The sequence below is a fragment of the Salmo trutta genome, chromosome 22, assembly GCF_901001165.1.
Source record: "Salmo trutta chromosome 22, fSalTru1.1, whole genome shotgun sequence".
NCBI lineage: Eukaryota > Metazoa > Chordata > Actinopteri > Salmoniformes > Salmonidae > Salmo > Salmo trutta.
Window position 1 is genome coordinate 15,314,206 of NC_042978.1, and position 27,524 is coordinate 15,341,729.

Below are 27,524 nucleotides of genomic sequence, written 5' to 3' on the forward strand. Positions count from 1 at the left end.
AGTGAAGGGTCCTATAAGGTCCACCCCTAACATTTAAAGTGTTAGAGAGAAGATTACGTTATTCTTACCCATATCTGTGTCATACAGTATGCAGATTTTCATATTTGTAAGCATGCTGACATACATATACATTCTATAATATTTAACTCTGCTGTGGTCAAATAAAGCAACCATTAAAAAACAACTTATCAGGGCAAAATTTGAATTGGGACACTTACCGACCATGTGCCATGGTGAAACAACTTTGATGGGCTTCAACTCCGGCGCGACAGTCTTAGCCCTCTCAAACTTCTGGCAAGTAGACAGGGTACTGACCTTTAAGCAAAAAGTCACAAATTGAAACATTATGTGCTCTCTGAAATGACATTCATTGAAATCATAATAATTTCAGATATAATAGAATGTGATTGATAAACAAAAGGTTATTTCCCTTGCCCAGCTGTCCACCTCCTTGACAATTCCACATCAGAAAAGCGTAGGTTGATTTTGGCAATCATGCGCTTCACTCTGAAATTGCCAGCATGCATCGGTCAGCACTGCCTCCTTCTCCTTAGTAAAAATCACCCTCCTTCCTTTGTAGGTACAAAGTTGGAAGAGAAGAGTTGTTGAAATACTCAAATCAAAGTACATTTGCACTGATGTCTTTCTCTGTTTCTCTGTCTGTCTTCCACTCTCTTCCCCCATCCGTTCTTTCTCACTTTCTTCCTCCCCCTCTCTCTCTGTGTCGGTCTAGCGAAGACACCTAGTTAAGTGCATTTGGAATTACCATATTTGCTTACACCTATCCATTTGATTGATCAGGTTTAACTTATAGATAGATACCTCAATATGACAGACTTCTAACTATATCAGTGGAGGCTGCTGAGGGGAGGACAGCTCATAAAATCTGGAATGGAGTCAATGGACCACATGTGTTTGATACCTTTCCATTTACTCCATTCCAGACATTATTATGAGCCATCCTCCCCTCAGCAGCCTCCACTGAACTATATGTATAACTAGCAACATGTAGATGACCAACTAGCTAGATGGAAAATGGTTGTTGAAAAATGGTTGTACAAAGCTAAATCTGTCCAGGTAGGTAATAGAAGTTAACTGCTTAACACATTTCTCTGACTGTTGCGTCTCTTGAAGTGGTGCCTTCATAGTACTTCGCCTAGTTGGAAAGATAAAATAAAATCTCCTCAAGGAATGCCATTGAAGTGCAATCTACATACAGTTACAGTACCTAGCTAGCTAACATTAGTTTTATTTAGCTGTCTGGCTAGCTAGCTGGTGAGGTAAATAAGTACAGTAGCTAGCAATGTCAATCTAAAAACAGCTTAAATTGTTTTTGGCATGGGGACATGATTTGGCCTTTTCAACCTCCTGAGGGGGAAGAGGCGCTGTTGCGACTTCTTTACGACTGTGCGTGTGTGTGTGGACCATTTTAAATTCTTAGTGGACATGGAGGAACTTGAAGCTCTTAACCCACTCCACTGCAGCCCGTCCATGGGACGTGCTCGCCCCCCGTTTCCTAATGTTGAGTGAGAGATTGTGGTTCCGGTCTCATCGTCGCCAGTGATCAGGCCTACCACCATTGTGTTGTCAGCAAATTTGATGTTGCAGTCGTGGGTGAACAGGGAGTACAGAAGGGGACTAAGCACACACCCCTGTGGTGCCCCCGTGTTGAGGGTTAGCAGGGCGCAGGTGATGTTTATACCGAAGTTACTTTTTCGTAGCAGGTTAGGATAATTAACATAGCAGATTAGGAGACTGAGGTTAAGGTTAGGGAAAATACATTTGTATCGAAGTGCTGTGAAAAGAGTGTGTCCCCCTTTTTTCATCCTGTCCTGCCCTTTCATCCTGTCCTGCCTACTATCTACCAACCAAAAAGTCATAATCCTGCCGTTTTCTACAATTTATCTTCTTAAAATCTGATTTTAAACCTATCCCTAACCACACTGCTGACCTTATGCCTAACCCTAACCTTAAATTAAGACCTAAAAGCATTATTTTTTACAAAAAGACAATTTTTACTTTGTGGCTGTTCTATCTAGTTGAAACCCTGCCCTGTACCTACATATTTGGAAACCCTTTAGCCTGGTTCACATTGGCAATTTGAAGTGACTCAATCCAATTTTTTATATACAGTTGATGTCAGAAGTTTACATACACTTAGGTTGGAGTCATTAAAACTAGTTTTACAACCACTCCACAAATTTCTTGTTAACAAACTATAGTTTTGGCAAGTCGGTTAGGACATCTACTTTGTGCATGGCACAAGTCATTTTTCCAACAATTGTTTACAGACAGATTATTTCACTTATAATTCACTGTATCACAATTCCAGTGGGTCAGAAGTTTTCATACACTATGTTGGTTGTGCATTTAAATAGCTTGGAAAATACCCCAAAATTATGTCATGGCTTTAGATGTTTCTGATAGGCTAATTGACATAATTTGAGTCAATTGGAGGTGTACCTGTGGATGTATTTCAAGGCCTACCTTCAAACTTAGTGCCTCTTTGCTTGACATCATGGAAAAATCAAACTAAATCAGCCAAGACCTCAGAAAAAAAATTGTAGACCTCCACAAGTCTGGTTCATCCTCGGTAGCAATTTCCAAACACCTGAAGGTACCACGTTAATCTGTACAAACAATAGTACGCAAGTATAAACACCATGGGACCACGCAGCCGTCATACCGCTCAGGAAGGAGACGCGTTCTGTCTCCTAGAGATGAACGTACTTTGGTGCGAAAAGTGAAAATCAATCCCAGAAAACAGCAGCAAAGAACCTTGTGAAGATGCTGGAGAAAACAGGTACAAAAGTATCTATATCCACAGTAAAACGAGTCCTATATCCACATAACCTGAAAGGCCGCTCAGCAAGGAGGAAGCCACTGCTCCAAAACCGCCATAAAAAAAACAGACTACGGTTTGCAACTGCATATGGGGACAAAGATCATACTATTTTGTAGAAATGTCCTCTGGTCTGATGAAACAAAAATAGAACTGTTTGGCCATAATGACCATCGTTATGTTTGGAGGAAAAAGGGGGAAGCTTGCAAGCCGAAGAACACCATCCCAACCGTGAAGCACGGGGGTGGCAGAATCATGTTGGGGGAGTGCTTTGCTGCAGAAGGGTCTGGTGCACTTCACAAAATAGATGGCATCACGAGGAAGGAAAATTATGTGGATATATTGAAGCAACATCTCAAGACATCAGTCAGGAAGTTAAAGCTTGGTCGCAAATGGGTCTTCTAAATGGACAATGAGCCCAAGCATACTTCCAAAGTTGTGGTGGCAAAATGGCTTAAGGACAACAAAGTCAAGGTATTGGAGTGGCCATCACAAAGCCCTGACCTCAATCCTATAGAAAATGTGTGGGCATAACTGAAAAAGCGTGTGCGAGCAAGGAGGCCTACAAACCTGACTCAGTTACACCAACTCTGTCAGGAGGAATGGGCCAAAATTCACCCAAGTTATTGTGGGAAGCTTGTGGAAGGCTACCTGAAACGTTTGACCCAAGTTAAACATTTTAAAGGCAATTCTACCAAATACTAATTGAGTGTATGTAAACTTCTGACCCACTGGGAATGTGATGAAAGAAATAAAGCTGAAATAAATAATTCTCTCTACTATTATTCGGAAATTTCACATTCTTAAAATAAAGTGGTGATCCTAACTAACCTAACACAAGGAATTTTTACTAGGATTAAATGTCAGAAATTGTGAAAAACTGAGTTTAAATGTATTTGGCTAAGGTGTATGCAAACTTCCGACTTCAACTGTATATCCGTTTATTATCTGTTCTTTTTCCTGCAGTTTGAACAGCCAAAAAGCACATGGAATCTTTCAAGATATTTCAAGCAACATTTCAAACTACCTGTGTAGGAGGTTTGAAGTTAGATACAAATCTGATTTATTTGCCCTCAAGTAGTTATTAGACTGTTATATGGCATATCTTGTTGCTTGCTAGCTACTCTGTTGACAGTTTGACAAGAACATGGGGTAGCTAACTAGCTAGCTTTTTAATTGTTAATATATTGAATGTGCTAGAAAGCTAAATAGCAAAGTTACCAACAGTAGCTATTTGACTGCTGTGGCTAGTCAAAAATGAATAGTTTTGAAGGTTGGATTATGATCTTATCGTTTGAGGCTTCTAAAGTGTTCGTACACTATGATTTTGAACATTCAAAGCAATTGGGAAACGCCCATGGCATGCATTGTTGTCACCTTTGATTGCTACATAACTTTGAAACACGAGCACCACCACCAGGGTAGACCTTGAAACTAGCCCAAACATTTTTTTTTTCGCAGCAAGAGAGGAGTTGCCACATCTAGCCTATAAACCCTTTCCCCATAACGTTATCGAGTGGATTAAGAAGAAATCTCGATTTAACTCCTAATGACCTAAGAAGCGAAATTGGGGTTTCAATCAAAATAATAATTATTGTGAGCTAATGTGACTAATAAAGGAATTTGGATATGTCGCAAGACAAAATATAATTCGCCCTTATTAAACGGAAACAAATCGAATGTTAGGCTATTTTCTGTCAATTGTGTCGTTATTACACAAACCGTTATAAATGGCCTATTTACGAGATTGACTTCTCATTTCAATAGACAGTGTCTAGGTCTACTGACTAAAATACAGGTAACATATAGCACTTGATAGGCCTACATCTAATTTCAGATAACCTACAGTAGCCTGGGCAAAATGAACGATTTAGCGGCTTGCTTCGTTCAAAATGATAGACTAGTTTGTTTAACATGAAGTGAGGCAATTTCTAGGTATAGGCTACTGAGGATGTGGTCGTAATTTAAGTAACAGAATGAAATATTAAAATATGGATATGAACTGAATAGGCCTATGCTTGTCAACAACAGTGTTTTTAAAAAAAACCTGTAGCCAAATCTAACTGTTATATTCAATCTAATGCATTCTAACAGCTGATCGGGAATTGCGATAGAATTGTGACCATGATCATAAATGACTTCCAATTTCATTAACTAAACATGGCCATTAATAATTGCATATTAGCACAAGGCTACAACAACAATAAACTGAAGTTATAGGCTATTACATCCATTTGCCAGCTCCAGGTAGGCTACACAAGTGCCACAAATTGATTTGGAATGACTCCATTGATATAGTCATTCAACATATGTATTGAATACAATGGTAGGCTACAGTAGCCTACATAAGCATAGTAATGAATAGGCTAATTGATGGACAACATATGCAAATGTATCATTCTCTACATTTAATGTCAGCTTCATTGTGGACTTTTAACCATAACAGAAGCACGCAAGACAGTTCCATAACTTCCAATTCGCTCAGTGCTCGATACCAAAGAACTGAGCATGCGTAAAAACCTTCGCTTGGTATGGTTTCCCATAAGAAAAGTCGACATTATAATTCAGTTTAAAGCACCTCAGAGCGAATGTATATAATCCTCTAAGGTCGTTTTCTGTGCTTTGTCACCGTTATTTATTGATGCGCATCAGTTCTAGAGCGTCAATCTGTTTTATAGAAAAAGGGTTGGAAATAGGTGTCTCCATAATGACAATGTAAATAGACTACCTAAAACTGGTAACAAGTTTTCACGAGTTGGGCGTGCTGCTCTGTCTCCCCTCACTCACGAGACACATGCCAGCTGCAGCGCTCAGTCTCAACACACACACCCCTCCCCACCGGTTAATTCAGTTCAATTCAAAGGGCTTTATTGGCATGGGAAATATATGTTCACATTTCCAAAGCAAGTGAACTACATAAACAAAAGTGAAATAAGCAATACAAAATGTACAGTAAACATTACACTCACAAGTTCCAAAGGAATAGAGACATTTCAAATGTTATATTATGGCTATATACAGTGTTGTAACGATGTGCAAAAAAGTTAGAAAAAAAGTACAAAAGGGAAAATAAATGAACAAATATGGGTTGTATTTCTCACTGAGTCTGAACATGGTCAAAGCTTTCCTTCATTTTGGGTCAGTCCCAGTGGTCAGGTATTCTACCATTATGTACTCTCTGTTTAGGGCCAAATAGCATTGTAGTTTGCACTGTTTTTTGTTGTTAATTCTTTCCAATGTGTCAAGTAATTATATTTTGGTTTTCTCATGATTTGGTTGGGTCTAATTGTGTTATTTAATTTTTTTTTATTTCACCTGTATTTAACCAGGTAGGCCAGTTGAGAACAAGTTCTCAATTACAACTGCGACCTAGCCAAGATAAAGCAAAGCAGTGCGACAAAAACAAGAGTTACACATGGGATAAACAAACGTACAGTCAATAACACAGTATAAAAATCTATATACAGTGTGTGCAAATGTAAGATTAGGGAGGTAAGGCAATAAATAGGCCATAGGGCAAAATAATTACAATTTAGCATTAACACTGGAGTGATAGTTGTGCAGATGATGATGTGCACGTAGAGATACTAGGGTGCAAAAGAGCAAAAATAAATAACAATATGGGGTTGAGGTAGTTGGGTGGGCTATTTACAGATGGGCTATGTACAGGTGCAGTGACCGGTAAACTAGTCTGACAGCTGATGCTTAAAGTTAGTGAGGGAGATATGAGTCTCCAGCTTCAGAGATTTTTGCAATTCGTTCCAGTCATTGGCAGCAGAGAACTGGAAGGAAAGGCAGCCAAAGGGGGTGTTGGCTGTGGGGATGACCAGTGAAGTATACCTGCTGGAGCGCGTGCTACGGGTGGGTGTTCCTATGGTGACGAGTGAGCTGAGATAAGGCGGGGCTTTACCTAGCAAATACTTATAGATGACCTGGAGCCAGTGGGTTTGGTGACGAATATGAAGCGGAGGGCCAGCCAACGAGAGCATACAGGTCACAGTGGTGGGTAGTATATGGGGCTTTGGTGACAAAATGGATGGCACTGTGATAGACTGCATCCAATTTGCTGAGTAGAGTGCTGGAGGCTATTTTATAGATGACATCGCCGAAGTCAAGGATCGGTAGGCTAGTCAGTTTTACAAGGGTATGTTTGGCAGCATGAGTGAAGGATGCTTTGTTACAAAATAGGAATCCGATTCTAGATTTAATTTTGGATTGGAGATGCTTAACGTGAGTCTGGAAGGAGAGTTTACAATCTAACCAGACACCTAGGTATTTGTAGTTGTCCACATATTCTAAGTCAGAACCGTCCAGAGTAGTGATGCTGGACGGCCCGGCAGGTGCGGGCAGCGATCGGTTGAAGAGCATGCATTTAGTTTTACTTACATTTAAGAGTAGTTATGCAAACTCTGTGCACGTTTTTCTTTTTGCACTAACACTACACATTTGATTCAAATTGTCAAAGCGTGATGATTATTTGAATCAGCTGTGTAGTGCTAGGGAAAAAAACAAAACCCTGCCTGAACCATTTTAAATGTCAACCTCAAATGGTGTAGGGATGTCCCAAGGATCCCTGACAGCAACGACCCTTTCTCTGAACACACAAATCCGATTTGATCACTTCTAACTTGCTGTTTGGACAGTCAGTATTCCAAAACGGATTTGAAAAACAACATTGATTTGAGCATTGAAGCCTGCAGTGTGAACAATGCTTTTGAAGCCTCAAATTTGTTAGATTTAAGTGGGACCATAAAGAACTAGCTTAATTTGGGGTCAGTTATAGTGGCTATTGTTGAGTTTACACAGGCAGCCTAATTCAGATTTTTATCTACTAATTGTTATTTTTACCAATCAGATCAGCTGCAGAATTGGGCTGTTTGTATAAACGCTGCCTGTGTGTGTTGATGTAGACCTACAAACTTGGTCATGTTTGTCACATTTGGAACATAAGACTATGGATTATCAAGGCATGACACCCAACTGTTTATATGCCCAGTAAATAGGGGGGATCATTTTACTCTACAAAAGGTAAAATGTATTTGTAAAAACAATAAAACAGTTTACATACAGACAGACTACAAGAAAAGGTACAACTGTACTGCCCAATGTGTATAAATCCTGGATGACTGACAGGGGGCGCTGTGTTAACCACCACGCAGCCATTTAGGAATCTATATAAATGGATTTATTAATACCTACATTCGTTTTTGACAAGTACGTTCGATTACAGACACCTTAATGCATACTTTTAAATTATATTATGTGAACAGATGTAATTTTGTGCTTGAAACATTGAAATACCTGAGAAATCCAATCTGGGGCGGCAGGTTGCCTAGTGGTTAGAGCGTTGGACTAGTAACCGAAAGGTTGCAAGATTGAATCCCCGAGCTGACAAGGTAAAAATCTGTCGTTCTGCCCCTGAACAAGGCAGTTAACCCACTGTTCCTAGGCCGTCATTGAAAATAAGATTTTGTTCTTAACTGACTTGCCTAGTTAAATAAAGGTAAAATAAAAATGCATTCCTATGGAGGACTGCACCTTCTGAGGAGTACCAAATTGGTACATCTCAGGAGTAGTCATTCACAGCTAATGTTAATAATTGGCCAAGTAGAGGCTTTGAAACCACCGGCTGCCATGTGGAAGTGTCATAATACCCAGAAAACCTAGCGGTTAAACAGGGAAATGGTTCCAATCATTTTTCCCATAGGGGATTTTAGAAACACTAGGGGGCTGTGTTTCGTGTAGGCTTACCCTGGCTTGACGGTTTGGAAGCATTTAAATCTCAGATTCAAAAATGCAAATTAGCATAATGTAAAACTACAAATCCCTGCACGTCATCTCTAGCAGATACCTTTGCTAACAGGTTGTGTGAATCTAACCTATTTATTCATTAGTACATTTAACTAACAGTTAATCCAGAGATTCTTTCCTTTGCCTCGATTCAGCAGTCTCGTTCCGACCATCATGGCATTTGTAGTTCTTTACGATAATCAGCTGCTAATGTGGCTACGGTTTTATTTTGGAGGATAAATCCAGGTGAATATATTGATCACCTTTCCTAGAGATATTTACACGGTTATCAAAACCTCACGCCAGGGTAAGCCTACACGAATCACAGCCCTTATTTGAAGTGTTTCTAAAATCCCCTATGGGAAAAATGAACGGTGGAAAAATGATTGGAACCATTTCCCTGTTTGACCTCTAGGATTTATGGGTATTATGAGTCATACTGTGGTATTCTATAGCAGGGTTTCCCAAAGTCATCCTGGGGCCCTCCCTGGGTGCACATTTAGTTTTTAGCTTGAGCACTACACAGCTGATTTAGATACCCAAAGCTTGATGATGAGTTGGTTATCTAAATCAGCTGTGTAGTGCTAGGGCAAAATCCAAAACGGGGGGACAGGACTGACTTTGGGAAACCCAGCTCTATAGAATAAGTGGCTTCAAAGCCTCTAATTGGCCAATACACAGCATCAACAATCCAGGGTTTATATACACATAATTGGTACTGCCTCTATTTGGGGAAGCATTGGGAGTTAACCCAAGTAGTTCTAAAATCAGTCACATCACTCCTTTGATGTGAGGACTTGCAAGGACTCTGCATAGTAAAGTCAGTCTGTCGCATGAAATAAAGGCCTTAGGCTGCGTTTACACAGGCAGCGGATTCAGAACCTTTACCACAATAATTGGACAAAAGATCAGAATTGGGCTGTGTAAATGGAAAATATCAGAATTGTGTAAACGGAGCCGTAGCCACAGAAGTATTAATCACCATCTGTCTAAGAATGTGTTCGATTATGCACGTATAGGCTCCAGAAGGTCTTTATTCACAATAAAAAAAAGGTAAACACCATTTTCGCAATCTTCATTTTTATTTGTTGTTGGTTTACAAAATTAAGATTGCACTATGATATATTCCTTCCTTTTGTTATGAGTAGAAAACCTTTAAATTAGTTGAAAGGCAATTTTTTTTTATACAATATATACATTTCGATCTAAATTATAAATATATAGAAAAACAAAAGCACAACCCAGATTAAGTGCTGAACACAGTTTATACAGAAAAAATAGCCTTTGTTTAAAAATACATACAATCAGTAGCATGTTTTTTGTTTCGTTTTTGTTAGCAATAAATTATTTTAATGTGATACTTCAAAAAAACGTTTACTTTTTTTTAAGCTGAAGAAACAAGGATGGTTACAGTATACAAAAATGCAATCCATCAAAAGGTCAGGAATACAACAAGCTTGCAACTCTCAATGTTAACAGACAACAGTAACTTGATTATGCCATTCTTAGTGCAAATTTAGGAAAATGAAAAAGACCTAGTTAACAGAAATTGCAGTTCATTTTTTCAAACCGTGTTTGTCCGTTTCCCCAGGTTTATAATGCATATTACTTCATGTGAGCGTTATACCACAGTCCATTGGCCATAGGTGAAGCATGGGACACAAACTGTTAGATTGAGACATTTTTTGGATTTATTGGAATGTGCCTGATGAGGAAATATATTTAGAACAATCTGAAGCACAAAAGAGAGAGAGGGCTATGAGATGGGTAACTACGAGAACACGGGCCTGAGCTATTGGATGTCTGGGGTATGTTTGAATCTGTCAGAAAGTGGGTAAAGAATCTGCACATACAAGTATATCCAAGTGCAAATCTGCTCAAAATCTTTGTCAGCATTAAAATGTATTAAACAACAGCAACAAAAAAGGACAAAAGATAATGTTCCATAAAAGAAACAGAGTTTGATCTTTGCCCTAAGATAGCATAAACACTTAAAATCACCAACAATTCACAACACTTACCAACAAACAAACCCATCACAAGTCTCAAACATAAAAAAACATTAAAAAAATAATAATAAATACAGCAAGAGTCGCAGCACAGAATGAAGAAATAAAACAGCACTAAAATGTGTATTGGTTAGTTTCACCACTGTTGTTAGGGAAAACAATAACATTTATCTTAACTCCCCACCAATCAATACATGTCTAAGATTTCTTCCTGAGATTGCTATAATAGGTCAGATCTAGCCAGTAACTACAGGGGGGTGGAATACTTTGGTATCTCTTTGCATTCTAAAGTTCTGGCAGAAGCTGTAAAAGTTGGAACAATTCTACTTAAGTCACAAGCAGAATCAGATAAAAGAACTGGAAAGAAACAAACCAACAACCCTGTACAGCAGTACAGCACAGTGCAATATTATTTGGTGGCAGGTTATAAACTTATTTTTTTGTTTTTATAATCTTGAAAACTAGAAACGTCCCTGACCTAAAGTATCAGGATAACAATCTAAAAACAAAATGTCCCTTAAATATAAATAACAATTATAATGATCATAATAACAAGGATGACAAAAACATCAAGAGCACATTGCTTTTATCCCCATCACAATGTTTATACAAAGTTCCTAAGTATTTCAGATGTCTTTAACTACAGACTACGAGTAGAACAGAAAGAAAGAGGAATACAATTCTTACCATGCACAGGTGAATCTATAACCTTCGGCTGTGGAGCATAAACAGTACTTAGACTTCTAAAACATCTGCTATTTAAAATGTCTTGTTTATTGCTTTTGATTGGTTGAACTTACCCAGGCTTTTCATGAACAAATTACAGTGCATCCATTTCACAAAGACAGACAGATCTCACAGATTCTGAAATGTAATATACGATATACATATAATATGGACTAAAACAAATATTCATATTAATATTGGTCAGAAAGTTGAACAAAACAAAATAACAAATGCACTCGACACTTTCCTGAGAGCTTCAAATGAAAAGCAAACCATGGGTCACATCGTTGGATGAATGTTGTGTAGACTTAAAGTAGGATATTTGACACCATTTTAAAACCATCCACCCAATTGCATTAAACCAGCAGTGTCTATCCCATCTAACCCCTGTTCTCGGTTTATCACAAGGCCTGGGAAAGCAGGATTCCAACACAGAACAGTCTGCCGATGGGCTGAAGAGACCAATATAGTGTAGGGTCCACAGACAGACATACACATACTGAGTTGTGGTGTGGGGGCTATCCCTGGCCCACCACCATCATAGATCCAACAGTGGGGTAAGTTAAATACAAATATAATAAATTAAAATGCCAATGCTTCGAGTATAAATCTATACATTAGGCCTATATGGGTTTCAAAGACTACATTTAAGTAGGTTTCCAAAGGCACTGTTACAATGGCAGACTGTTTTCTATACCCCTCCCGTCTTTGTTTTTAAGCGAGACACAGGAGTGAGTGATGATAGAAACCGCAGGGAGAGGGGGACACAAGGGAGAGGAAGGGGCTAAAACTAAAACATTTCACCCCTATGAACCAATCTGCCCTGTATTGATTTTTCCAGTTTGAAGTTTTTGAGTGGAGCCCTTGGTTTAAACAAACCAAGCGTTGCAAGATAGCCCAATTCAAGTCGATGCAATGACGATGAGGCAACACAGAAAAGCAAACACACAACAGATGTGCATGAAAGGCAGTTGGAAGCCAGCAACGTTACCAATGATACCCAACATAACCAGTAGGGGAAGCTGTGGTTCTAGAAAAATATGTTTATACACTGATTTCCTCAACAAAGCAACACAATTCCAACTGTGATGGATCATTTAAAAAGCACATGCGCTTTTGATAGTCTTAAAAACAAAATCAAACCCAGGTGGAATTGTGTTTCTTCATTGAGTCAAGTTTCGGTGTAGAAACTGTGGTTTTGAGCCCCCCTGCTCTCTCAATGAAGGGACCCGGCCAATTCCACCCGGGTCATTCGTTCACCATCTCCGAATGAGACCAAACCATTTGGTCTAGTGAACGTGCCCCTGGCCTGTGGATCCAGAGCCTGGAGAGGGATGGGGAGGAGAAGAGCACAGGACAGGCAGTGGTGTGACTAGGCCCTGAGGGGAGCGTTCCCGCTCAGCAGCTAGAGGACAGACAGACACATTGAAGAGGTTGTTACGCAGAGTCCCATTCGTTCGGCTGGTACTGGATAACCGACTGGCGGTCCGCACTGGTCCGCATCATGTTGTCAAGGACCTCGCGCGCGTTGATGAGTGTGTCCGTGCTGCAGTGGCTGTTGGCTAGAGGGAGGGGCTGCTGTTCTGAGGGGGCCAGGGCCGAGGAGGAAAAGTGAGAGGAGGGGGTGGAGGGGGACGAGAGGTGGCCGGATGAGACGTGAGCCACTGTGTTGGAGGAAGAGGAGGAGGTAGAAGAGGTGGAGGGGTTAGTAGCTGTCTGGCTGGACAGAGAGTAAGGCAGAGAGTCTGGATGGTCAAGGATATAGTAGTCCTGGTGGGCGCTGTTGATTAAAGGCTGATCTGACCACTGCTGTAGCTGTGGTTGTATCTGCTGTGGCGACTGTAGCTGCCGCTGTTTGATCAGCGGTGGCTGTAGAGGTTGCTGCAGAATATGTGCAGTGTTCTGGGCGGCGAGTGCGTGCCGTGATATCAGTCTCTCCAGGTCAAAGTCGGAGCCCCCTGTCAGGCTGACCAGGCCCAGGCCTCCCTCCGTGCTATCTGGGGAGGGAGAGGAGCTCATCGTCAGGTCCAGGACCTCCTCCCCAACCCGAAAGGGCTTGGTGGTGGAGGTTGGAGCGGGCTGCATTGGGGGCAGGGAGGGGAAGTAGTGGGGGAAGTGGGAGAAGATGCTGGCCATGCTGGGGAGCTGGTTGATCGGGCTGGGCTGGGGTTTGACCTGTGGAGGTTTGGGCTGTAGTAGAGGCTTGACCTGTAAAGGCTTGGCCTGGGTCAGGCTCAGGCTCTGGTAGAAGTTCTGAGTCCTGTGGCTCTGAGACAGGCTCTGGGGCTGGCTGTAGGGCTTGGCCAGCAGGTGTATGTCCTGAAGCTGCCGCTGCTCGGCTAGCCTCTGCTCCTGGGCATGCTGCTCCCTCTCCTTGCGCCTCCTCTTTACCTCCTCATCCATTTTGAGAAGCTCCACTCGCACGCGGGCCACGCAGTTCTCTGGTATCTTGATACCTAGGAGAGAAAGAGAGGGTATTAGGTTTACATTTGTTTATACAAGTCGATCATTTGGCTCAGTCGATAGCAGCATAGCCTGTTGTGCCGTTTGATTTTTGGCCACTGAAAAAACGCATTTGCCAAGACATTCAGTGATGGGGTGTGTGTGTGTGAATTGCATGAAGTTGTTGTGTACTCACCGACTTGCTTGTTACTATTTTTGGTTTTGAGGCGTACGATCTGCAGGATGCTGGAGCTGGTGATGTCAGAGACCACGTCAGCCACACGCTTCCAGACGCGCAGCAGCGCCCCGCACAGCATGTGGTACTGGCGCAGACGCATACCCTGCAGACACTCCTGTCCCTCCTCGATCTTCTTACACTTTCCGTTCCAGTTAGCATGGCTACATTTCCCAAAGGAGAAGTTGAACTGGCTCTCCCAGCTGTCCTTGGCTTGGTCTGGGGCCACCTAGGAGGGGAACCCCATATAAAACATTCTTATGTTAAACACCTGTTTGTATGTACACTGCTCAAAAAAATAAAGGGAACACTTAAACAACACAATGTAACTCCAAGTCAATCACACTTCTGTGAAATCAAACTGTCCACTTAGGAAGCAACACTGATTGACAATACATTTCACATGCTGTTGTGCAAATGGAATAGACAACAGGTGGAAATTATAGGAAATTAGCAAGACACCCCTAATAAAGGAGTGGTTCTGCAGGTGGTGACCACAGACCACTTCTCAGTTCCTATGCTTCCTGGCTGATGTTTTGGTCACTTTTGAATGCTGGCGGTGCTTTCACTCTAGTGGTGGCATGAGACGGAGTCTACAACCCACACAAGTGGCTCAGGTAGTGCAGCTCATCCAGGATGGCATATCAATGCGAGCTGTGGCAAGAAGGTTTGCTGTGTCTGTCAGCGTAGTGTCCAGAGCATGGAGGCGCTACCAGGAGACAGGCCAGTACATCAGGAGATGTGGAGGAGGCCGTAGGAGGGCAACAACCCAGCAGCAGGACCGCTACCTCCGCCTTTGTGCAAGGAGGAGCAGGAGGAGCACTGCCAGAACCCTGCAAAATGACCTCCAGCAGGCCACAAATGTGCATGTGTCTGCTCAAACGGTCAGAAACAGACTCCATGAGGGTGGTATGAGGGCCCGACGTCCACAGGTGGGGGTAGTGCTTACAGCCCAACACAGTGCAGAACGTTTGGCATTTGCCAGAGAACACCAAGATTGGCAAATTCGCCACTGGCACCCTGTGCTCTTCACAGATGAAAGCAGGTTCACACTGAGCACATGTGACAGAGCCTGGAGACGCCGTGGAGAACGTTCTGCTGCCCGCGACATCCTCCAGCATGACCGGTTTGGCGGTGGGTAAGTCATGGTGTGGGGTGGCATTTCTTTGGGGGGCCGCACAGCCCTCCATGTGCACGCCAGAGGTAGCCTGACTGCCATTAGGTACCGAGATGAGATCCTCAGACCCCTTGTGAGACCATATGCTGGTGCGGTTGGCCCTGGGTTCCTCCTAATGCAAGACAATGCTAGACCTCATGTGGCTGGAGTGTGTCAGCAGTTCCTGCAAGAGGAAGGCATTGATGCTATGGACTGGCCCGCCCGTTCCCCAGACCTAAATCCAATTGAGCACATCTGGGACATCATGTCTCGCTCCATCCACCAACGCCACGTAGCACCGCAGACTGTCCAGGAGTTGACGGATGCTTTTGTCCAGGTCTGGGAGGAGATCCCTCAGGAGACCATCCGCCACCTCATCAGGAGCATGCCCAGGCGTTGTAGGGAGGTCATACAGGCACGTGGAGGCCACACACACTACTGAGCCTCATTTTGACTTGTTTTAAGGACATTACATCAAAGTTGGATCAGCCTGTAGTGTGGTTTTCCACTTTAATTTTGAGTGTGACTCCAAATCCAGACCTCCATTGGTTGATAAATTGGATTGCCATTGATTATTTTTGTGTGATTTTGTTGTCAGCACATTCAACTATGTAAAGAAAAAAGTATTTAATAAGATTATTTCATTCATTCAGATCTAAGATGTGTTATTTTAGTGTTCCCTATTTTAGTGTTATTTTTTTGAGCAGTGTATATTGGACCTTACATTCCAGGATAGAAACAGGGCTGTATTTCCTGTTTCACTACTTTGTTTATTCCCCTAGAGGGAAGCATACACTACAGAAAACCACAACAGAGAAATTTCCCGCAAAACAACAAAGACAAATCTCTTTGCCATGTTCTGAGTGGAAACCTGTGTGCATGTCAGTAAACCCGATAGCTGTTCCTTCAGCCGACCAACAGACTGCTATCCGTGTGGGTGTGTCCCTGTGTGTGCACGGTGTGTGTGTGAGACAGACCTACCTTGCGGTAGCGTTGCTGCAGGTTGTCCAGGCTCTCGGGGTGGGCCTGCTTGCCGATGTTGGGCTTGTAGACGATGAAGTTCCTCCCTCGGCCCTGCTCCGCCAACAGCACACAAGGGTGGTTCCCCCGCAACTGAGGAACACATAGGAGACGGAAATTATTTTAAAGTTCTGTAAAATACTTTCATGTGTTTTCCTCTGGGCACATTGAACTCCATCTGTACAATTGTTTTAAACCACCAATAAATCAAATCAAGAAAGAAGCGGAAGATTTATACTGCATTTAACTGGGACACAGGCAGTGTTGAAGTGTTTGCCTGGAGGGTAATTGAAGACTGAATAGTAATTTCATTGTTGAATTGTAGTATGAACCAAGTGAATGTAACTACAGTATAATTAAGAAAATCCAACATCAGAAAGGACGAGACAGTGTATATTGTTCACTCTTGCCACTACAATTAATACTGAATAAATGATCCTTCTTTAGGTTCACAATTCCATTCTACTCCCTTGATGTGGGATGAAAGAGCCCCAAATCCAGAGAACAGAGAATTGAACAGAGGAAACTGGACCCATCTGAACTGTCATTCACCTCTGGGAAACAGCCAGTCTGGAAGCTGTTCCAGCGCTGATTGAGCCCTGAGGAGGTACAGGGACTCACAGTATCACAGGCTTCCTGGTACTGCGTCAGTGTGCGTGCTGGGACATGCAGAGTATCGCTCTCTGCTCTATGGTAGCCAGCTAGACTCACCTTGTAGGAGAGATAGAAGCCTTCGTCAGGACTGTTGAGGTTCTGGGCCTTCTCGTAGGCCTCCTCCCAGGGCATCCCTCTATCCACGCTGATCTATAAGGGTGACAGGCAGAGGGAAAAGGTTAGAGTAGCTGCCTTATGGGAAAGCAATATGCAGAGTACCCACTATGGGCATGAGTCAATATTCTAACACACAAAACTCTGTGCCCAACCCCCCCCCCCGCACGCACAGATCTCGGTCCTGGTTGTGTTGGTTTGAAATGTCAACTCTAGGTTAGCCTGCAGCGAAGGCAAGGCAGGAAGCCGGAGACACTAGTAATTATCTCTTTGCCTCTTTGGTTGTGTATGTGGGAAGCACTGCTCTCTTGTTGTGTCGTGTCAATGATAGGAAGTGTTTTGTTTTTATTTCTAGTTTTAGTCTCTGAGATGTAATGTCTACTTTTCAGGCCAGAGAAGAGGCTCAAACAGCAGCACTGATTTAGTTGCAAATCTATGTACATTTGGTATGAGGCGCCACTGCAAAAATATAGATCGATAATCCTATTGTACATGAATAATGTACCAGTGTACCATAGGAGTGATGCCTACCTTGTAGAGCACGACCTGTCCGTCCTGGGGGTTACCCACTGTCATGAAGGTCTCCTGTTTCTCCTCATAAATTTCATCGTTACCTGGGGCCAGATCTGAAAGACAGGACACAGTGTTCCAGTCAGGAGACATATTTATCACCTCTATACAGAGCCTCAGTACCATCACAAGCTATCAGCCTCATGCTTCTGTTCATGGAAAAATATTCTAGGAAAGCCAAATGCAGCACGGCGGATTTGTTTGAATGGCATGTGGAATGCTATTCATATGCAATACTGTGCAGCATATGGCGCTAAATGTATATAGTTGGCCTTTACTATACAACCTAAGGGGCTCCAAAGTTGCACAGGGGTTTAAGGCACTGCGTGCTAGAGGCGTCACTACAGATCTTGGTTCGATTCCAGGCTGTATCACAACCGGCTGTGATTGAGAGTCCCATAGGGCGGCACACAATTGGCCCAGCGTCGCCCGGGTTAGGGTTTGGCAAGGGGGAGGCCGTTATTGTAAATAAGAATTTGTTCCTAACCGATTTGCCTAGTAAAATAAATAAAAATTAAATAAATATGGGAAAGTGCACCCTTTTATTGACTCAGGTTTTATGTGTAGACATAAAATATCCAAGCGCCACTACCACCTCATGTTAAGAGTCTCCATACTGTAATGTAGAAATGCTGCCTAGTGTGAGTGTTGGAAGTCTATACCTAAGATGCCCATGTCATATTTGCCCTCCTTCTTGTCCTTTTCGATCAGGTAGTCAAAGTTGTCAGTGAAGTACTGGAACAGAGAGTTCTGCTTGTGGACCTCCAGGCCTAGGATCCGGTTGAGGAACTTGGTGATGCTGCAGTCTTTCTCAGTACTGAGACCAAAGCGAGGCTCCTTGCAGAAGATGCCCACGTCCATCATGCCATGCTTCATGTCTGAAACAGGGAATAAAGTCAGCTTTGGACAGGACTTGCATAATGTTTGGGTCACATTCCGACACACACTCAACATACCTCTGAAGAACAGGGCATCGCCCCCGGGGTAGCCTTTGGGAGGGGACACCTTGCTCTCAATGTGACCCAGGATGGCTTTGGTGATCTTATCTAGAGCCTTGGTACCATACTACAGAGAATACAAATAGGGATACAGGTCATTTAAGATGTCAGGTTAGTGTCCATCCCCCCCAGAATCTCCAACACAACGAATCACAGGTAATGCCAATTTGGCTTCTATACAAGCCGAAGAATGATCTCTGTTGGAGTAATTCAAGCCAGTGCATACCTTGTTTTCAAAGTTGTATTTGCTCAGGTCTCTGGACTCTGTGGCTCTCCTGTCACCGTGGGTCAATGCACCCTGGACATAGGAACACACTGTTAGCACTAAAGCCTTATATATCACATACTGAATCACCAGCTACAAACACACAATTTTATCAACTGCAGCAGACACCTAAAGCATAGAGGCACTGAATTGACACCACTGCCAAAACATGTGAAATGTTGTGCACAGATTGTGACTTAAGGTCCACTTGAAGCCAGCTGCTGCTGCATTAGCTGGTGCCCACAAAGGAATGTTCTGGGATGAAAACAAAGGGGTGTTTCTGCCAGATATGAGGTCACTGCTCATCTGGAGGCAGCCAAACATGTATTCAGTGGCTAGGAGGGAGGCGAAGAAGAGAGGCTAGGTCCTGGCATGACATAACCCATTCTGAGGCTGGCAGAGACACCTCCCTCCCCCCTCCCTTCAGAGAGAAAAGGCAAATAAATGACTGGAGTAAAGACATTACAATATGGAAAACTGTCTCATAGGAATCTCATATAATTACCCAGACCTGGGTGTGTTCCAAAGTCTGAAAATAACCTTATTATTCAGACCAAAGGAGGACCGGAGGCATTTCCTGGGTTTGAAATGTTGCGTGAAAGGTGTTTATGTGACCTCAGGTGACTCAGAGCAGCTGGTCAATAGGACAGAGCAGTGCCAATACAGGGAGAGGGCTGGGATAGTGGGGGGGGGGGATGGGAAGAGTCCTAGCACTCTGACTAGGGGAGATACACTAGTAAATGGGTGGCCCCTGCTCCTAAGTTATTAGCTCAGCATACCAATCTTAACTCCAGTAAAACACAGACTTATGGGATGTGGAGTAGATGAGGCTAGAGCCGCACGTACCAGGCTCTCCAGTCTCTTGGCCACGATGGAGGCAAAGCGTCTCTCCCCGGCCAGCTCAGAGATGAGGAAGATGTACTCTGGAGCCGTCACCTGGTTGGAGCGATGGGTACGACCTGGTGAATCACACACAGAGGAGGAAGACCAGTCAGAACAGACTGACTCAGATGGAACTAGTTGGTTAGGTTGATTTCAATGATGTATGAACAGAGGATGATTTCATGGTAAATCTGTCTCTGAATAGAGAAGTGTCTTACTAAGAGCCACCCACCACATCTTTTCTATGGAACATATTTTTCCTGGAACACCTAGGCCTCCTGACTGTTTGTGTGTGTGTTTATTGTTGTTAGTGTAAATAGTGTCTGTCAATCAGGCCCCACACATGCCAACCCACGCAGTAAGTTGCTCCCCAAGGGAGCACGGCTGACGGGAAGTCAGTTAATTACTTGCAAACAATTCATTCACAGGCCGCAATGTGTGTGTGTGCACAGGCCTTCTTTCCCACTGTTGTTGGGTGCAAAATTGCTGTATATCTAGCAGACAGCACCGGATATTAAGGCTAATTATATTATTCTGATAGACGAACACCTCTCTCCCTGCAGCCAGACAAAACTGCACCACCTCCAAATTAAGTTTCGCAGCATTAATAAAAGTGACTCATTCTAATCATTAGAATGTCTCGCCTCCTTAGGTCCAAAAATACAAAACATATTTTAATTTGATATACATCAAATTATGAAATCTGTCTTTAGGGAAGGCCATTTGAAGAGGCAGCAGATACTAATGAAATTACATTTCATCAGGCTAGGGTAAAACCAGCTAGCAGTGGATTGTGTGAAGAGAGATTACAGGTTACACACACTGAGTGACAGTGTGTGTGTGTGTGTGTGTGTAACCTGCATTAGGAGAGTCTAACCCTGACCCTAACCATGAATACGACCTCTAAACTTAACCTAACTGACTCCTGACCTTTAACCCCTGGACCTCTCCAGACTCACCAAACTGCTGAATGGCTCTGTCTGCACTCCAGGGCAGCTCCAGCGTCATGTGGACCCTCCGACACTGGTTCTTCACCCGCTTGTCTGCCTGCAGGGAGATGCCTGAGCTGGCCGCCTCTGAGATGATGGCCACCAGCTGGGGAGTGGAGGAGGGACGGAGGTTAGCGGATAGAAAAAACACCAACACTGCAAGACAGACCACAGAATAATGCCTTTGTATGCTGTCATAACATATCACAGGATCGTGATTTTCTAAGCAAGAACAAACACATTTTGTGAGCGAGGCCCTTCGACACTCAGCCACTTGTGATACATGTTGAATGGTTCTAGAGAGGTTGCCTGGTGCTCAAATAGCAGTCCAGTCCAGTGTCTCACCTTCTCTCCGCACATGAAGCGGTCCTTCTCCTTAAGGTTGATGTGGTCGATGGTATGGCTCTGCTCCGCACGCGACTCGTAGCGCACGCTCCCGTCAGGCCGTCGCACCACACGCCCCTTACGACCAGTCATCTACAAGAGAGGTTAGAAGGCGTCAACGAAGAACTACAGCCCAGTTTGTATCCAGTATTCATCTCACCCTTCTTCTGATGGAGCCCTTACATTACACGTACTTCATTCAAATGTCACTCTTTTTCTATCAGGTTGAATGGACACTTCTCTGCAACATAGGGGTACGTACCTCCGAGACTTTCTCTGGACCTCCCAACTTGTCGATGAGTTCATCCAGAGTGTTCAGAGGTAGCTCCTTCCCCAGGTCAGCGATCTTGTTCAGGAGGTCCTGCTTCATCTCCTCTATCCTGGCTGTAGAGAACCCAACCAACCCCAGACAGAGAGGCATGTTAACGACTGTAACCAGAGTCACACACAGTCATAAAACCACCAAGGAGAGACCACAGGAAGATGCCCCCCAAATGTCTGCCAAGTGTTTTTACTGTCGACAAAGATGACGTCGTCGTCGTTGTTGTTGTCCAGCAGGGAGTCGGGTGAAGAGTTGGAGTCGGTGTCCATGCCGTCTGTGTCCGTGCTGCTGTCGTCACTGATGTTGATTACACCCCCCGGATCCACCATGGTGTGCTTTGGGAACTTGGGCTGCCGGCCCCTGGGCTTACCTAGTGGACAGAACGCACATGAGTGAATTCAGACTGTGGCTCAGTGGCTTCACCTGAATAGTCCATGATGAGATTTTGACCGGACATGATGAGGCAACACTTTGCAACATATAAAAATAAAATTGCTATTATCATTATAAAATATGAGTGTAACGGTTCACCACGTATTGTGGTTTTGGGGTCACACGGTTTGGTTTTGGTACAACAGGAAAATTAAATGCCACCCATAATGTTCAGCATCCGCAAGGTTCCTGGCATTGTCTGTTGTGACCGGATTGTTATGTTGGGCCTTTCAAGTTTCCACTCGGATGCTGTGAGGTGGGACCATGTAGGAGGTGGGAATTTAACCGTTATGACGTTGTAAAATACCCACATAGGTGATTGAATGATGAACGAGGTCCATACTCTAGTCCAGTTGGTGGCGGTAATGCACCTTAAAGTTGCCAACCGCCATATAAAATCCACAGAAGAAGAATGAATGAGACAAGATTAATCAAAGAAAAACTAACTAGGTTTCCCCTTTTATCTATGGATAAATTGTCGGTGTAGAGAACACATGATGTTGTGACTCAAGGACCATACTGTGCGCATTTCAGGTAAAACAACAACCCAATGTTAATCTTGCAGGACAAATCAGCTAGCAACAGTAAGCTAGCTATGTTTTCTATGTGTTTCGACCTTAATATAGTTTGGTTTTGGTATTTTAACCTGTGTGTCATGAACACGTCCAATAGGGATAGCTGGTTTGGTCATCATGTTAAGAGTTTCCGTCTTGCTCCGGTATACTGGGATGATGTCGATGTAAATGTGTCAACATATTTGAGGTGTTGGCAGCTGCATAGGCTATTGTCATTGAGCATGGCATCATACTGTTAATGTGTTATCCACAACTCTGTCCATTGTCGTAATCTACTGGGAAGCCAAAATGTTCCCAAACCACTCACCATCGTACAGAACTAGTTCCCGTCTGCTACTCACAAAAGGACAGTTTGAAATGTGCCAATTAAGATTTGAACTTTGATTACAACGTGGGCATAGACTCTAGTTGTTTTAACAGAATCATCTTAGATTTACTCATGAGGTAGAGACCTACAACGCAGCATATGCACGTCACATAGGCCTTGTTTTTTTATGTATTAGTTTGAGTTCACATTGTGGACAGAAGCGAGGTCCCGTACCATACGGGACCTCGCTTCTGTCGGTACGAATACTGTTACACCACTGTTATATATGCAAACTCTTGACCTGACAACACAAATGCTAATTTAGACAAAGCACCACACAAGGGGAGCGCAGAGCTTTTAGTATTTTAGCTGACGTACGTTTTCTCTTGTTTCCAGGCGCTTTCTCTCTCCTCGGCTTCTCAGAGGGAAAGTGTTTCTGTACCAGAGCTTTGAACACCCCCCTGAGGAGAAAAGACCAGACAGACAGACGGTTATCATCTGAATCTACCACTGTGGAAGGCTGACAGGATGTCAGGACAGTTCTGACAGGTTATAGAGATGTGAGTGACAAGCTCTGATTGACCTTATCATATACATTTCATGTCTCCCAGAGTCAGACGGTCCAGACAGACAGACAGACTGTCCAGACAGACAGAGAGGGTAATTTCCACCCTGACACCCAGGTATGCTCCCGGGTAGAACATGACTGCAGGTACAGATCTAGGATCAGCTTAACCTCCCCAAATCCTAGCCCTTAACCATTAGCTGGGAAAACAGATGCATTTAATTTGGATCAGTGTCTAGGGGAAGATTCATCCTACACCCTCAGGTAGTGGTGTTTAAGAGAGAAAAGTGAAGGGTTCTGACTAAACCTTTGACTGAAGCTGGAGAGTGACAAATGGAATGTCTTTTAACTAGGAACCGGTAATGTACCCGGCAACAGACAAATGATTAATGTGAAAACCACAGGTGCGTCAGACAGAAAAGTCCCGGTTACACTAGATGAAAGCTGTGGTGTTGTATGTGAGGTTTGAGTCAGGGCTGAACCAAAGATCAATTTGCTCCAATACTCTACCTTAACCAAGGCTTCAGAGAGCCAAGGACACAAGACTTACTCTGCTGCGGATACGAATCTGTCCAGGTGTCCATCGTTCTCATCCAGGACCTCTCTGGTTCGGGCCTCTCCTGTAGACTGCAGACCAATCACAATGCACTGGGGAGGGGAGAAACAAGACACATGAGAAGAGCGTCACACTTAAACATAGCAACAAGGAAAAACATGGCTCTATTTTATTTTCCCATTCAAATGCATGGATAATTGTGATAACGCCTCTTGGCCAGAGATTCCCATCTAAATGACAATCATGGTTAAATAAAGGCTGAATTCATTAATACAAGTGCTGGTCAGTCTCACCTTGCCAGCCTCCAGCTCCTTATTGGCCAGCTCCACCAGGCAGCGGACCTTGGCGGCGATGCAGAGGTATTTGAAGAAGCGCTGGTGAGACGACCAGAACTGACCCCACAGGGACTTCCTGCTGACCAGACACAGCTCATCCGCAGCACGCATGAACACAGCCAGAGTCTCCGCCCACTGAGGAGGACACACACAGTCACTTCACGAGCACTCACATCTTTAGACATACTGTAACAGGGCAGTTACACACACTTCACACATCACTAGACACACACACACACAGGTAAATTTACTAGCAGTCACACAGACTACACACAAACAAATGCAGTCACCGCTCACATTTCTCCACATAAAAACAAATCACACTACCTGCACGCAACCTAGTGAATAGGAACCAATTTGTTTTCAGCACTTTTATTTCCATGAGTGATCAGAATTCATTTTCACATGCTATCGCTCTCTCTCTCATATACACACACACACACACACACACATACACACATACATACATACATACATACATAATATAGACATATACAGTACCAGTCAAAAGTTTGGACACACCTACTCATTCAAGGGTTTTTATTTTTACTATTTTCTACATTGTAGAATAATAGTGAAGACATCAACACTATGAAATAACAGAGTCATGTAGTAACCAAAAAATGCCTTTATGACAGCTTTGCATACTCTTGGCATTCTCTTAACCAGTTTCACAAGGTAGTCACCTGGAAGGCATTTCAATTAACAGGTGTGCCTTGTTAAAAGTTAATTTGTGGAATTTCTTTCCATCTCAATGCGTTTGAGCCAATCAGTTGTGTTGTGACAAGGTAGGGGTGGTATACAGAAGATAACCCTATTTGGTAAAAGACCAAGTCCATATTATGGTAAGAACAGCTCAAATACGCAAAGAGAAACGACAGTCGATCATTACTTTAAGACATGAAGGTCAGTCAATCCGGAAAGTGTCAAGAACTTTGAAAGTTTCTCCAAGTGCAGTCGCAAAAACCATCAAGTGCTGTAATGAAACTGGCTCTAGTGAGGACCACCACAGGAAAGGAAGACCCAGAGTTACCTCCGCTGCAGAGGATACATTCATGACCGCACCTCAGATTGCAACCCCAAAAAATGCTTCACAGAGTTCAAGCAACAGGCCTTCATGGTCAAATTGCTGCAAAGAAACCATGATTAAAAGGACACCAATGAGAAGAAGAGACTTGCTTGGGCCAAGAAACACAAGCAATGGACATTAGATCGGTGGAAATCTGTCCTTTGGTCTGATGAGTCCAAATGTAAGATTTTTGGTTCCAACCGCCGTGTCTTTGTGAGACGCAGAGATGGTTTGGGATGAGTTGGACCGCAGAGTGAAGGAAAAGCATAAGTGGGAACTCCTTCAAGACTGTTGGAAAAGCATTCCTCATGAAGCTGGTTGAGAGAATGCCAAGAGTGTGCAAAGCTGTCATCAAGGCAAAGCGTGGCTACTTTGAAGGATCTAAAATAAACTCAGCAAAAAAAGAAACTTTCAAAGATAATTCGTAAAATCCAAATAACTTCATTGTAAAGCGTTTAAACACTGTTTCCCATCCTTGTTCAATGAACAATAAACAATTAATGAACATGCACCTGTGGAACGGTCGTTAACTTCACTAGGGTAGGAGGCAGCATTCGGAATTTTGGATGAAAAGCGTGCCCAAATTAAACTGCCTGCTACTCAGGCCCAGAAGCTAGGATATGCATATAAGTGATATATTTGGATAGGAAACACTCTAAAGTTTCCAAAACTATTAAAATAATGTCTGTGAGTATAACAGAACTGATATGGCAGGCGAAAACCTGAGGAAAATCCATCCAGGAAGTACTATTATTTTGAAATACTTTTTCCATTGAAAGCCTATCCACCATACAAAGACCTAGGACATAGTTAACGATCTCTATGGCTTCTTCTACATGTGGCCAGTCTTTAGGCATTGTTTCAGGCTTTTACTCAGAAAAATTAGGGAGATACAGCACTTTCAATGAGTGGACAGTGGAAATCTCCAGACATGAGTCCAGCGTGTGATCGGGAGCGCGCCTTTCTTGTTTCTCCTTTTCTATTGACGAAGCTTTTGTCCGGTTGAAATATTATTGATTATTTATGACAAAAACAACCCGAGGATTGATTTTAAACATCGTTTGACATGTTTCTACAAACTTTTATTGTACTTTTTTTACTTTTCGTCTGGATGTTGAGAGCGCGCTTTGTGCCTTTGGATTACTGAACAGAACGCGCCAATTTCAACTGAGGTTTTTGGGCATAAAGAGGGACATTATCAAACAAAACAAACATTTATTGTGTAACATGAAGTCCTGTGAGTGCCATCTGATGAAGATCGAAGGTTAGTGATTAATTTAATCGCTATTTCTGACTTTTGTGAGCCCTCTCCTTGGCTGGAAAATGGCTGTATGGTTTTCTGTGACTAGGCGCTGACCTAACATAATCGCATGGTGTGCTTTCGCCGTAAATCCTTTTTGTGGTTGGATTAACAAGAAGTTTATCTTTAAAATGGTGTATAATACTTGTATGTTTGATGAATTTTAATTATAGGATTTCTGTTTTGAATTTGGCGCCCTGCAATTTCACTGGCTGTTGTCGAGGTGGGACGCTACCGTCCCACTGATACCAGAGAGGTTAAGACACTAACAGCTTACAAACAGTAGGCAATTAAGGTAACAGTTATGAAAACTTTGGACAGGAAAGAGACCATTCTACTGACTCTGAAAAACACCAAAAGAAAGATGCCCAGGGTCCCTGCTCATCTGCGTGAACGTGCCTTAGGCATGCTGCAAGGAGGCATGAGGACTGCAGATGTGGCCAGGGCAATAAATTGCAATGTCTGTACTGTGAGACATCTAAGACAGCGCTACAGGGAGACAGGAAGGACAGCTGATCGTCCTCGCAGTGGCAGACCACGTGTAACAACACCTGCACAGGATCGGTACATCCAAACATCACACCTGCGGGACAGGTACAGGATGGCAACAACTGCCCAAATAACACCAGGAACGAACAATCCCTCCATCAGTGCACAGACTGTCCACAATAGGCCGAGAGAGGCTGGACTGAGGGCTTGTAGGCCTGTTGTAAGGCAGGTCCAACACCAGTCATCACCGGCAACAACGTCGCCTATGGGCACAAAAACCCACCGTCGCTGGACCAGACAGGACTGGCAAAAAGTGCTCTTCACTGACGAGTCGCATTGTCGTCTCACCAGGGGTGATGGTCGGATTTGCGTTTATCGTCGAAGGAATGAGCGATACACCGAGGCCTGTACTCTGGAGCGGGATCGATTTAGAGGTGGAGGGTCCATCATGGTCTGGGGCAGTGTGTCACAGCATCATTGGCCTGAGCTCGTTGTCAT

General features: G+C 43.3%; 1 protein-coding gene across 3 annotated transcripts in view; it reads right to left on the reverse strand.

Moving 5' to 3' along the window:
• Nucleotides 1–9,695: 9,695 nt before the first annotated feature.
• LOC115158197 (protein strawberry notch homolog 2) overlaps nt 9,696–27,524 on the reverse strand; it is a 121,721-nt gene continuing 103,892 nt past the window's right edge. For all 3 annotated transcript variants that reach the window (XM_029706849.1, XM_029706850.1, XM_029706851.1), the window contains 16 exons: nt 24,127–24,303; nt 23,828–23,925; nt 23,091–23,173; nt 21,592–21,768; nt 21,339–21,460; nt 21,038–21,169; nt 20,663–20,798; nt 19,668–19,780; nt 18,783–18,854; nt 18,515–18,623; nt 18,221–18,436; nt 17,520–17,614; nt 16,932–17,024; nt 16,182–16,313; nt 14,006–14,273; nt 9,696–13,823 (listed from right to left, as the gene is read on the reverse strand). In XM_029706849.1, coding sequence (XP_029562709.1) covers nt 12,805–13,823; nt 14,006–14,273; nt 16,182–16,313; nt 16,932–17,024; nt 17,520–17,614; nt 18,221–18,436; nt 18,515–18,623; nt 18,783–18,854; nt 19,668–19,780; nt 20,663–20,798; nt 21,038–21,169; nt 21,339–21,460; nt 21,592–21,768; nt 23,091–23,173; nt 23,828–23,925; nt 24,127–24,303 — 3,042 coding nt within the window. In that variant the 3' untranslated portion in view covers nt 9,696–12,804. The remainder of the gene's footprint in view (nt 13,824–14,005; nt 14,274–16,181; nt 16,314–16,931; nt 17,025–17,519; nt 17,615–18,220; nt 18,437–18,514; nt 18,624–18,782; nt 18,855–19,667; nt 19,781–20,662; nt 20,799–21,037; nt 21,170–21,338; nt 21,461–21,591; nt 21,769–23,090; nt 23,174–23,827; nt 23,926–24,126; nt 24,304–27,524) is intronic.